The 14,256-nt window shown below is 32.9% G+C and overlaps 1 protein-coding gene across 1 annotated transcript in view; it reads left to right on the top strand.

Annotated features, from left to right (window-relative positions):
• The window catches only part of ttv (exostosin glycosyltransferase 1 ttv), a 288,389-nt gene extending 275,547 nt beyond the window's left edge, over window positions 1-12,842 (top strand). The window contains exon 8 of the mRNA XM_090414748.1: window positions 8,998-12,842. Within this exon, the coding sequence (XP_090270874.1) occupies window positions 8,998-9,367 (370 nt within the window). The 3' untranslated portion in view covers window positions 9,368-12,842. The remainder of the gene's footprint in view (window positions 1-8,997) is intronic.
• The last annotated feature ends 1,414 nt before the right edge of the window (window positions 12,843-14,256 follow it).

Here is a 14,256-nt window from a genome sequence, read left to right as displayed (position 1 = left end):
CTCTATTTTATAGCCATTGTAGGTTAAAGTGAGTGTCATTCTGCAGTTTATATTCATTGTCCATTTAACAACTAGCTCACAAAATTCTTGAAAATGTAACAGTTGGCTCCAGCACACTACAGTCAACATGAATCCAATTCTGGATAAGCATTTACAATTATTTCATGATTTGGCCACTAGTAGGTGCAGTATTACCCAATTATTCACATGTCATAATCTGTTTATTATTATTATTCGTGACACCTCCAAGGAGTCCGAAGTCTCATCGTGGGAGGGCACGTATTGTATAACTCTCTGTCTCCACCAATCCTCTATGACCAATCATCGACATCAGCGTCATCTACTGTCCACCACAGCTAGTATTTTTTGTCTGTAAATTGCATGTGTTCTGAAGGGCCCATTTTTCTGTATGTGGGATGAAAAACCCGAGTTTTCGGGAGAAAAAACCCTGCTACCTCCATATGAGGTCGGCTAACTCACCTTCGATTGAAAAAATCCATGTAAAGATTCCTCCCATCATGACGAGAATCAAACTTAGGCCTTTTCCAATTGAATGGCACAACGTACCATATTCAGTGAACATCTGCACATTTGAAGTTCCTGAAATAACTGTTTTTTTTTTTTTGGAGGAGGATACTAAGTGAATACATTTAAGTCTGCTAACATTTGCATAAAAAAATCCAGCCATTGGATTGGGAGATGAAGTCCTTATACTTCGTCAGCTAGATCTCTTGACAGTAGCCTTTTATACAGTTGCGTACTAATACACGGATTACAGTACCTTAGCTGGATTAAAAGATAAATCATCTGGAACTCTGCTGTAGAGACCAAACATGGAACTTTTTTCAAGCCACAGCCACTTAAGACTTCTAATAAGTGAGTGGTGGTGGTGTTCTCACAGTAGCACTGATCATCTACCACCTAAAGGTATTTACAACCAATCATACCCACAGTAAAATTTGAACCAACCCAGGGCCAGTTGGTTGGAGAGCAAGTATGTTCATTTGGCATTTGAGTATGTGCAAAAGGTTAACAATAGCAATGCACTGCTCCAAATAATTGTCATTCAGAACGATAGTACAGTGTGCAAAAATGTGTATTACATTGATCGCCATGTCAAGTACTGTATGATGTCATCAAAACTAGACAACAGTAGTGCTACACATCTGTCACATTGTTCACTGGTAGGTAAACAACCAGAGTATTACAGAATAGCCTATAATGGCATTTCCAAACTTTTTTAGTCATGGAAACTTGTCATCTCACTATATATTTATGGAATACTTTTTGAGATAATATTTCAAACTTACCAATAATTAACAAAATATATATACAGGGTGTTCGGGATAAATTTGACAGTTTCGTAAGGAAAAAGAAAATCTTCTTTGTATCTATTAAATTTAATGAATTGACAAAAAAACATTACAGGCAGAGTTAATTACAATACTATCAACAAGATTTACTCAAAATAACCACCATTAGCATCGATCACAGCTTCAATTCTGCTTCGGAACCTCGAACAAGCTGATGCTACAGTCTCCCTGGGAAGGGCCGCAAAAACTGTTTTAATTTTATCCATTAACTGGGCTTTTGTATTACTGGAAGTGCGATTGGTGTCTTTTTCAACTGCGCCCCATACAAAATAATCCATGGGGTTAAGGTCTGGGGAGTTTGGAGGCCAAACATTTGGACTGGTGAAGTCGTAGAAATTTTCAGACAACCATTTTTGACTTTTCCCAGAGATGTGGCAAGGGGCCGAATCCTGCTGCCATACATACGGCCTACTATTGGCTACCCTTGTTATCCAGGGCTTGACTACAGTTAGCAACTCCACGAACAAAGCCCGAATTCCAATGCCAGGGTTCTTCAACACCTGTTCCTGCAGATTTGCGAGGAATTCTGCTGTACGAACGCAATCAGATCGTCTGCTAGGGATCTTTCTTCTTGCTACATCCTCGTAGTCACCATTGCAAGTCTCTAGTTCATGCCTGATTGTTTTTACTGTATTCAGGGAGCATTGGGCAGCAGTCGTAATATCCTTATTTTGATGGCGGGCACGAATCATCATGATACAAGTTATTCTCTTCCATGATTCAGGTGGGTTCCAGCTATCCATCCTTTCTGACATCTTGTATATGAATGAAGAAGGGTCCAAACTTTTAAATGAAGAGAAGTGTGTGTTAATACATGTAACTTACGGAAAAATATAATTAATTATAAATATGTCAAATTTATCCCGAACACCCTGTATATATAAGTGAGTTTAGTTGTACTTGCTAGTTTTCCAGGCTACAACAGAATTAATCTCATAATTGCAAAGACAGTCTGCGTTGCCACCAGTACTGTGTAAACATGCAAGATTTGTCACATAGTAGGCTAATTTGTTTCATCAAGCAGAATGATGCATGGTATTGTTCCACTTCTCACTCAATCCAAGTACTCCGGGCTAAATCACACATGAATGTATTAGATCATTACAGTGCTACTTTTTCATAGATTTCATTCACTGCATATACTTCTTTATTCAAAACCTGCCAAAATAAAGTGTTCCCTGGCCTGTTTGATTATATACACTAATAATTATTAGTTTATGCCAGTATATTAATAACCGGGGAAAAAAAGTTAAAAAATTATAATGATACACAAGTGGTGTATGCTACAAATATGTAACATATTTTTTAATTATTAATTGCTATGTTTCACAGAATAGTTTTTCCCATCTCGCATACTGCAGAACAGTTTGGGAAATGCTAGCCTATAACTTGCTTTATAATTAAGATGATTCACTGTAGTTGGCTTCTATTATAAATATGCTTTCAAAGGGTGCATTTTGTAAATATCCTTAATGTTACTGCAGTCAGTACATTAAATAGGAGGAAGACATTTTGAGCAAGTTTTATAAGAGCTTTATTTTAATCTTTGTTAAACCACTGTAAAGAAAACTGAAGACTAAAAGTATATACAAAGAGTTACAAAATCTGAATAAGTTAATTAAACAAAAATAATATAGCTACTTTACAGAATAACATGTTTATTATTTATGTAATAATGCAAGCCAATCCAAGCAATTTATTTTGAATATGAAAACACAGACACAGTATAGATTTATTGAAAATTAGCAACAGATTTTTTGTGCGGAAAACAACACTACATCATCATCATTGTGGTAAGCACTGATGATGAACTTATTTACAGTGAAATATCTGTTAATTTTCAGCATAATTATGCTGTGTGTTTGTGTTTGCATAGGTTTTGTTTTAAGTGGGAGATGAATTTCATTACTTTGTATGCAGTTTAACTGCTACTCTACTTATCAGAGGGCTGAAATGGCTTGAAAAATGTTCCATGTTTGGTCTCTAGAGCAGGGTGTTCAGACTATGTAAAATAAATAAATACAACATTAATAAATATAAAAAAGAATTTAAAAAGTAATAAAAACAATAATAAAAAAAATACCTTATCAGTAGGATGTTTGCATATCAGACTATTAAGCATTACAATGATACAGAAGAGTATCTGACCATCAAAGAACAGGTTGACTATGCTGCATTAAGACGTGACAGCTTGTGAGGGCTGTGAAGACACCTCCAACTGTAATCCTGTGAGAATGCAGAAAGTGATGTCATGAGAGATGAACATTTCACAGATAACGATGTCACGTGCACTGACTGACTGACTGACCTGGGGTTGTGAGCCTATTGTCCTTCTACTGGACATTTCCTAATAGCACAAGTTATACAGCAAAGGGTGATAAAATCAAAGGCACTTCTCCAGCAGTACACAATCAACAGTCACAGAGATATCCTCTTCAGGTGAGAAGATTTTCGCCATTGAAGAGTCATTTAACTGTCAAAACAATCGGCTATATGCCCCAGGTGGTCACACAGCACACGCCATAGCACCCAGGATTCAGAAGTCATCACCACTTCCAGTCCCGTTGGAAGTGGACCTTCCAACAGGACTCAGCCCCCGCACACAAGATGAAGACCACATAACAGTGATCAGAGACAAATGTGCCTGACCACATATCACCAGCTGATTGGCCATCTGGAAGTCCTGATCTGAATCCGTTGGACTTCAAATTGTGGTTGTAGCTTGAGAGAGTAGCTTGCAGGAAATGACACCCCAACATTGCCAGCCTGAAGTGGCAGTGGCAGCATTTCCATTGGATGTTGTGCATGCCACAATTGATATGTGGCCTTGCAGACTTCACATGTGCATGAAGGCAAAATGGGAACATTTCAAACATTGTGTGCTGCTATATGCACTTAATGTTTAAAAACTGTAAATGATTTACTGATAGATCAAAAGTTTGTGCACTGTTCAAGTTGTAACAGTATTTATGGCTAGACTAGGTTAGATAAGAAAGAAAATTGTGAAAATACTAAAAAGAAAATTGTGCATGCACAAGAAAAAAGAAAAGAAACTTCGTCCCCCCCCCCCCACACACACACGAGAAAAAGAAAATCCTAGGATTAAACATCTAAGTTGGTGAAAAATTAAATAGCTTAATGCAAACATGTTAAATTTCTAATGTTAAATGCTTGGTGCCACTATGATAAACATTATGATAACATAACTTTTTGATTATTTGTATGAGTTTTCACAGCATGTATGTGGTTCTGTCCACTCTCATATATACTGTACAGTATAAATGAAAACGATTTTGTTGCAGTACAAGTTTAGGCATGTTTTATTCCTGTTTGTTCAACTGTAAAATAACATAACAGTGAACGTGTGATATTTCACATCTTTCACATGTTATTTTTTATGTCACCAATACATGCAGACAACATTTAATTATTAGTTTTTATTATTTTTACAGCAGTTTTTCTTTATAAGATTAATTTTTCCATAATTAGACATCTAACAAATGCATCATGTGTGATTTGTGTCTATTACTAGAGCAGTGTTCCCCCTCTAAGCTGTGTGCATGTGCGCAAAATAAATGTTGCTATAAAAAGTAGGAAAGAAAAGAAAGGGAATATATCCATTCCTGTTACTCGCATATAATCTTACACACCAAATTCTGCACTTCTACAAGGGGGGGGGGGAATCGGGAAAGTTCTGATAAACACCTAGAACAAAAATGATATTAAAGCAACTGATATAATCACAAGAAAGAACATATGAGGATATAAGAACATAAGTGGCCTTCCTAACTTCATTACTAGTATGTTCTTTCTTGTGGTTATATCAGTTGCTTTAATATCGTTTTTTGTTCTAGGTTTTATCAGAACTTTCCACACCCTCCTGATGTAAATAATAATTATCCATTCTCTCACATCAATATCATTTTACTTCACTAAATTAAAAAAAAAAAAAAGTCTTTATACTGGACATTGGTATTCACACCAGTGCCTTTAATTAAGGATATCAAAATGAAGCTTGTGAAAACCTCTTCACAGAAATTACTTCTCTCCTAAGACACAAGAATAATTCTTACCTAAACTGGCCAAATTAGGACAAGTACACAAATCATATGGTTACACCATCTACTGCACTTGTTTAAAAGCCACAACATATATGTTAAACAACAAGCACCTATTTAATTTCCAGCATGATAAAAACTCCTAACATTGCCAGATCCAACCCACAATATTACCTTTTAAACTATTAGCTAGTGCTGAAGCTTCTACATCATTGGAGGACTCCTGGGAAAACTAAACGAGTTTTCTCCTTTTTTCCTTGCTCTCACAAAAATATGTTAAAGACCAACTAATGCTAAAATCAAACCAGTGATCTAATTTCTCTGACACGGAGACAAAGATAATGAGGATCTTCATTCTGTTGCAGACTTTTTTTTTTTCATCATTTCATCCATTGAAGACTTCTTGGATTGTGCTTGGCCTGTGATCTCCTGGTCTGCCAAAGGCCCCACTGGGATACAAGATCCGATGGCATCATTCTCAGGATCACAGGAATGTGCAAGCCTCTTCATTGAAGCAAGATAGCAATTCATAGGATTGCCGAGAAATTATATTCTTGGTTTAATCCTTTACCCAAGTGTAAGCATACAATGTTTGCATGTGAAGTAACATCACAACTGGGCTACTTATGTACAGTGGCTAATGACTTGACATCAACTGCCTAATTAATATTATCCCATATCCCAGTAATATAAAAAATTAAAAAATATAAACATAAATGTATGGAGCACGTTCAAAAAATGAAAACAGAAAGATTACCAAAACAAGCCTTAAAGTTCAAGCCATTAGGAAAAAGAAAACCAGGACGTCCTCTTAAACGATTCAGAGATGACTTCTGAGGCCGGAACAGGCCATGCTAGGCCTGAATCCTTGATACGCATGATGATGATGATGATGCAATGCATTATCGGAAGTGCAAAGACCAGTTTCAACATTTATTGAAGTATGATTAAGTGTGGAGTAAAAACTCAGAGATCTACAAGATCACTCTAAATCTCACTGTGTGACCCTAATGCAATGCACACATCCTTTAGGATCACTACTAAATCTACTACCTAAAGACATCCAAAACAGTGGGATTTGAATCCATAGCCTGTTGGTTGGAGAATAGATATGCTAATTACTTGGCTACCCAGGCTGGCATCTAGATCTTTATTAAAATTTATGAATTTTGTCAATTCCGATTTCAATCAGACAACCACTTAAAGGAAAAATTAGATAAAATGAAATTATATATCTAGAATATGTAACCCATTTTTGGTTTATGTTTAGGTATTTTTTAAATGTAAGTTTTCCAAATTGGGTTGCCCAATTTAAGTGTGTTTCAAAAGTTAGAGTATATCGTAAACATGCTCAAATTTGAAACACACTTAGATTTTTAGAACAGTATCGCCACTTATAGATTTCTTTGAATAATATAAATATGTCACATACACAATCATACTTCTTCAAGAAACAACAAAAATGATTACAATTGAAAATGCAACTATAAACATTGTCATCTGTTTGTATGTAAACAGTTAAATTAGTTTTTTTTTTTTTTGTGTGTGTGTGTGTGTGTGCGCGTACACGTGCATGCACTATTTAGCTATGTTGGTTTGCTATGGTGTAGTATAATTAGTTTTTGAGTCAGTTCTGTGTTTTCCTTATTTTAATTTCAATTTTTATTAGGAAAATGATATATAGTAAAGATGGTAATTATTTTTCATTATAATTGAGTTAATTTGTAATTGCAAAACAGTTCAAAATGATAATTCCCTCCTCTTCAGGTGTGATAGAATTTAATGAAATGTGATATTTAGAATTGCTTTTAAAATTTTTTTATTTCAGTTTTGATAATGAATGGTGTTACTATATAAGAGTACAAAATGTATCTTTCTATGATTCTCTTTAATCAAGTACATACTTGCCATTATTTTGCACCTGTAAAATTAATATTTATTATAAGTTAGCTTATGTTATGTATCTTACATTACTTCATTAGTTTTTGTTGAATTTCATTTTTTCCTGCATAGCTTATATAGCTTATAAATAAAGAAGATAGGATAGATCATGTCTTATTTCATTAAGAATATGTGATTTGCATGAAACAATTATGAAATATCATTAAAAAACTTCACATATAAATTAGTGGTTTTTACATTTTACTTTATTATTTAATTATTATTTATTCACATATAAATTAGTTTTCATCTTTGTTAAGTATTGTATAATATTTTTAGAATGAACTTTTTTACTTTTTTTTCTGTTAAATGTCTTTAATAATAGCCATATACACATCCTAAAAAAATAAAATAAAAGAGGGAAAAGCATTAATTCAAATGGTGTGAATTATCAGTTGAGTATATCAGGTAATGTTGTCCAAAAGGACAACATTACCTGATATACTCAGGTAATGTTGTCCTTAAAAATATAATACTTGCATTAACTTTAAAAAAAAAAAAAGTTATTGAAAAACATCTGTAAATTGAAATTGAAATCTAGTATTCTTATCTACATAATTATGTTTATTGTTATCTCCAATGTCATGGATCTGTCATTGTGATTAATGAAAATAATACCATTTTTAAATAACTTTATTTGTTGAATAAAGTGGATTAAAAATGTTTGCAGTTGCTGAATGATCTTTAAAAATCAACATAAAAGTTGCAATTAAATTTACTGTGAGTATAGTGATAATATAAAAACTTTCTTTGATCTAGTTGGATAAAAGAATACCAAAGCAAATGATTTCAAAATCATAATTAATGTTAGGGGGGGGGGATATTTCTAAACTGAAGTTACTTTTTGAAAAGTAAATAGCTTAATGATTATAAAGGAATTGTTTGTTTCAATGACACAACTCTTGCCAAGAACTCAACTACCTTTGGCATTGGGATTGTAGTCAATGACTACAACCCCAATTGCAAAGGTAGTTGAGTGGTGAAGGAAGAAAACTACAATGCCATACAGAAGTGGTTATAAGAAGAGACCATTTTTGGAGTTAGTAGCAGCACTGAAAGACTCCCCTAACCTCGACAAGTAGTGTGGCAAGATGTAAGATCCTTTCGAGGGTGTGCTTGATATTCTTATTGAAAAATTATACATTTTTAGTTCATTTCAGTTAATCATATAAAGTTGGAGTTTTTAATTTGTAAGATGTTAGCTACACTTGTAAGTCGAGTGCTAAGTTACTTATCGATCCATTAACCATTTCAGAGATGGTGCATGAACCAACAAGTGCAGCAATAAATGGACATTTTTATCTCAAAAACAGTCAAACAATATTTAGAGGGATCATAGAACATTTATTTTGAAGAAGAAAAAAATATTAGGGATACAGTATTCTTCAAACAATTTTAGAGTATGCTAACAAAAGGGAATTAAATATAATAAGCACAGAAAGTAGATATGGATGAGAAACTGAGTAATCAGATGATAAGCAGGCTCTTTTGTTATGCATAGACCGGGTGATGATACAATTTTTTTATTTATGTGAGATGAATGATACAAAAATTATTTTGCTGTTATTGATATGTGATTTCAAATTACATTAACACGGTAAAACAATTTTGTTCTTTATTTTCAGATACTACAATTATCTATATACTCATTACCTGAACAGTCTCCTTCACAAGACTGTGGACCAATCACAGAACTGTGAAGATATCCTCATAAACTTTCTAGTCAGTCATGTGACCAAACTTCCTCCAATAAAAGTTACTCAGCGTAAGCGATATAAAGAGAGCATGCTGCCAGGTAGCAAGACATATCCCTCTGCCTGGAATGATCCGGACCATTTTGTGCAGCGACAGACTTGCATCAACACTTTTGCGAGTATCTTTGGTTATGTGCCTCTTGTACGTTCCAATATGAGACTAGATCCTGTGCTCTTTAAAGATCCTGTTTCAAATCTCCGGAAGAGATATCGTAAAATGGAAGCCGTTGGAGGAAGGTAGTTCCTGTGTTGACATGCAGGTGGAATCAGAACTCTACTCATTGTAGTTGCTGCCATTATGTCCTTGTGTGCATGTGAGTGTATGCGTGTGTACGTATGTATGTTTAAATGTGCATGCATGTTGGTCTGTTATTGCAATGTTTTGTTCCTGCTAAGGCCAAAAGTATTAGAAAACTGAAGGGGGAAAAAAAAAAAAAAAAAAATCAGACCTGAATTTTTAAAGAGCTTTTAAATATATGTTACTATCATCTGTCTGGTGCCAAATACAGCAAACCAGATATATTCACAAGAGGACTAGTATAATCAATAGAAAACTGCTGCTGCATAAGCCACGTCACCTCCTTCCTGTTATTGCAAAATAAGTAAGAAATAAGAAAGAGCAGAAATCGTGTACATTGCTATTCACTGTAAATTGAGTCATCCTCATAAAGTGTTGAAGAGTCAGCCCAATATCCTGTGTGAATATCATCTTTATTATTATTTTTTCTCATTGCCAAATTTTAGATGTTGTTTCAAGGTTATTTACTATTGTCTCAAGTGCAGTGTGAAACTACTGCAACCAAGAGTAACCTTTATATTCCACCATCCTCCTTTAATTAGTTCCTAAGTTTCGTGTTGGCAGCTTTGATTTAAAGTTTGTATAGTAAATGGCCATGTTGTACTTTGTGCCACTGTTGATTTCTTTTACATCACCACCTAGCATTTCTTAGAAAATGATTTGATGATGGATTGGCAAGTCTTTAGTATTGAAAAAACAAGGACATGAACTGAGGATCCAGGTGGCATGTTTTTATTATACAGAACCAAAGAACTGCATTTATTAAAAATATTTATTATTTGCAAGTGTTTCAAGTGATGTAGAACTTGCATTCATAATTTCTTACAAGCTTAGGAATTACCATGACTGTTATTTGTTATCTCATTGAGGCAGAACAATAGGTTGCTACTTGCATAACATGAGTCATTAAAAAAAAGTAATGCATACTAATTGTTCTTTATGAATATTTTGTTAAAACTTTCTGGTTCAGTCCTATTTTCAAGACACAATCAGTAGTTTTTTAATACGATTATAATGATTTTATAATTATTTGACATTAAGTAAATTTAATAAAAAGCTTTTCTTTTTCTGCTGTATGCTAATATCATGCATTGGTTTCCGTGGATAATTACTCAAGATATATTCTCTTTGCATCCAGTTTAGCACATCTTGAATTCCTGTTACTTTAACTTGCATTGCTTCTCAGAACTTTCTGCGTTATCACATTGCTTTGTAGTGCAATTTTTTATATGATCTGCTAGTTTTTTTTTTTTGATTTGTGTCTTGACTTATTATATAGAACCTTTCGTTAAAACATTATTGGCATACCACATAGTGATATCAGTAATATTATTAAACATTACTGGCATCACTATATGTTAATGCTGCTTTTCTTTAGCAGAACACACACACACAAACCCAATTCATAAGTCTATCACCTGTTATAAGCATCTCAACTTCTTATAAACTTTATTTACCAATCCTGATATTAATTTGTTTTGTTTATTACTTATTTCCTGTTATAGTCTGCTTATGCAATTCATAAGATAATTAAGGAACCATGTGAATTGACTATTTTATTCTATGTATATAAGAAACTTATTTTACTTTTATTCATTTATCACCTTATACATTCAGTCTCCCTAAAAAAGAAATTAGTGTGGATTACTTTTTTTTTTTTAATGAACCAGTTGAGACTTAAGTTTTGAATCTTCTTTACCAAGAAATAATATTTTACTTTCATCTTTTTTTTTTTTTTTTTAATTTTTATACTTAAGTGCTGGCCATTTGCTGATATACTTTTATGTATGTTGAGATAGAGAGAGGTCTGCTAGCAAATAAATTCTCTGTCATATGTAGTTCATGAAAAATTTGGCTTACTTTATAATCCAATTAAGTGTTCAATGCATTTGATCTGTATCCCTTAGTCATATGGATAGATAATGTGGAAAATGATTGTTCAAGCCAATCATTAGTGATGCGAAAGGGAAAAATGTTTAAGTATAATATTGTATGAAAATATTTTTGGTAGTAAAATCTAACTATGAAAGTGTAAAAACCATTAATTGCCTTGCTGGAAAAGGTGCTGTTTGTATTTTCAAAAATAATTTCAAATAATTGCTAATAGCATCTCTCTCTCTCTTGCACTCACACACAACTAAATGTTTTGTAAATTCAGCTAAGCCTGTTGCATGTAGTCTGTCTGAAGTTATATGATTGAATTACAACTCATTAGTGCACATTATGGCATTTTGTCCCCCAAAAGCGACAAGAGCCAATTTTTTTTTTCAAAAAAACAAATATTTTAAAAATATTGTTTGAAAATAATCTCATAGCCACTAACCATTCACTCTTCTCTGATTGAACTAAAAAACGCCCAAGAGGATGTTGCAGTTTTTGGACACATTTTCTTAACCATAATAATATTATAATAAAGAGATATTATAATATAAAAATAATATTGTAATATGCAATCTTATAAAATTGCATTGGACCCATAAACGTTAGAATTTGATATCCCTTCTGGGTTGTAAAAAAATTGAAATTATTTTGGAGGATAGAGTAGGAGATAATTAACACAGCATGCATAATACATGAAAAAAATGTATTTTTTCACATTAAAAAAAGTTGCTTTTAACAAGTACATACATGATAGGATATATGTTGGGGGGGGGCTGCGATTGCTCACAAGAAAAATTAACTTCGAAACTTTGGGCCAATCATATGCAACAGCTTAGTTGAACTCGTAGTTATCTAAGTATGAGTGATGTGGTAGGGGGGGAAAAACTTTATTTCATGGTGTTTTTGCTCTATGAGAATTGTTTATATACTTAGATTATATCAGTGCCACGTAGTTGTGAGGATTTCGAATAAATTTTACAACAGTTGTCAGTGACATCTGAATGAAGCATTTAAGGTATTATTTTAAATACTCTTAACCTTTTGTTGCTATGGTTTTCCAAGTATTGATGTTTTTATAATGTCTGTACAAATGTGTAGAAATATATAAATTGCAGAAGTTTATTAAAATATTTTGTTTAGGAAAGTTTTTTCTTAAGTTGTAAGGATTTTGTATAGTAATGTTTATGAAGTGTGCAAATTGTAGAACCACCAAATATGGATATTATGTCTTCTGTAAAGATTGTAAACTGTTAATTTCTTGGCCAAGTTAAATTTTAAAAAAATCCCCTTTATACACTCATATGAATTTTGGTTACACAAGAAGATTTTTAATCATATCACTGAGTAATCACTACTGTTCAAGCCACAAATGTCCGGGTCTTCATTATTGTATGTAAGAGGAAAATCCCACTGTAGAATTGTGATAGAATTCTTGGCCTTAGTCCACATTTTCATGTACAGTTGTTATTATCCTGCTTTGGAAATGTAAACAAAAGTGTTATTTTTATAGAACCTTCAATAAAACATGTGAAAAGTAGTTGGGTACTTATTTATAAACAGATGGAATATTTTGTGGTCACATTAATTTGCTCAAGTGGAATGTGACATTAGAAAAGGGCTTTTTTTATTTCTGAACAGTAATTATGTGGATGGTATAAGAAGAATAAAACAAACAAAAAGAAACATTTTCTTGGATGTTCAAGCCACAAATATATAGGTGATATATATGTTTGTTTTTGGTAGCCAGAGTTTTAAAATGTCTAAAACTTTAAAGTTTGACTGTTTTGGGCTGATTTAGTACAACACAAATGGATCTGGATAATTACTTTAGACATTTTGTGCTGTATAAACATTTAAAATTTTATCTGAAGTTGGCACATCTGCAATTTAATATATCAGTATATCGTCATTGAAAAAGAATTAGGACTGCACAAAAATAGTAAACATGAGGAGTTTCCTAATGAAGACAGAAAATAATGAAAATATATTAGAAAAACTAAAAGTATTTTTTAGAGATTTTTTTCATTCTGAATGGAATGTTGCATTGTCAGGGTACAGTAGTGGCCTTCTCTGCTACTGTACCTTGACTTTTTTTTTTGGGGGGGGGGGGAAACTAACAGTTTGTATACAATAACCAAATGGTGATGACACTATTTGCATTATTGAAGTTTCTGTAAGAAAAAAAAACAGATACATAAAGCAGTGGATTATTGAGCTCCAGATTAAGTTGTGATAGCTGATGATAAAAGAATCAAAGTTTCATAATGTATATATGTAGTGGTTTTCTATTTCTCAATAATTTACTTAAAGATTTCTAGTAAGGTGGCACTTAAGGGAGTACACAGCTCCTGACAGATTGTAAAAAAATGACTAACCCTGGGAACCACTGACATAAGAACAACATAAAAAGTGCAACAGCCAGGAATTATAACCAGTACACATTTACAGGGGGAAAAAAAAAATCTTAATGTGATAACAACTTTTATCCACAAGTTGGTAATATCTAGGATTATAACTAATGGAAAATGTGGGACAATTTACGAAGTAGCAGTCTGGCTTAGCAACAATTTTTTTTTTCTGTTAATAGAAATGTTTTAATCTGTAACTGATTGGACAGACTTTTCTAGGTTTTTTTTTTTTTTTCATCCATGTTGAATTAAGTTGAGTTGAGGGATCTTTTAGCATGTTTCCATTCTACAAAACTGACAAACCAACCTTTAGAATAAATCAGACAGAGCAGTATTTCAACTAAGTTGCTTTTTACTAATCCTTATACAATTAAAAACAATTGACTTCAAAAGTCTGATAACATTGCCTGGAAAGGATTTATAATAATGTAAATAAAGTGAGCTGCAATAAACTTGGAATCTTGCAGTGTGTAGAGTAGAAAGTCTAGAGATGATGACAAATTGAGAATTCACATTTAGTATGAATTGCATGGTTAGTTGATA

Source organism: Typopeltis vanoorti, chromosome 25 (genome assembly GCF_054136105.1).
Source record: "Typopeltis vanoorti isolate ZY-2024b chromosome 25, IOZ_Tvanoo_1.0, whole genome shotgun sequence".
NCBI classification, from domain to species: Eukaryota; Metazoa; Arthropoda; class Arachnida; order Uropygi; family Thelyphonidae; genus Typopeltis; species Typopeltis vanoorti.
Note: the sequence above shows the minus strand (reverse complement) of the source record. Positions and strands in the feature narration are given on the sequence as shown.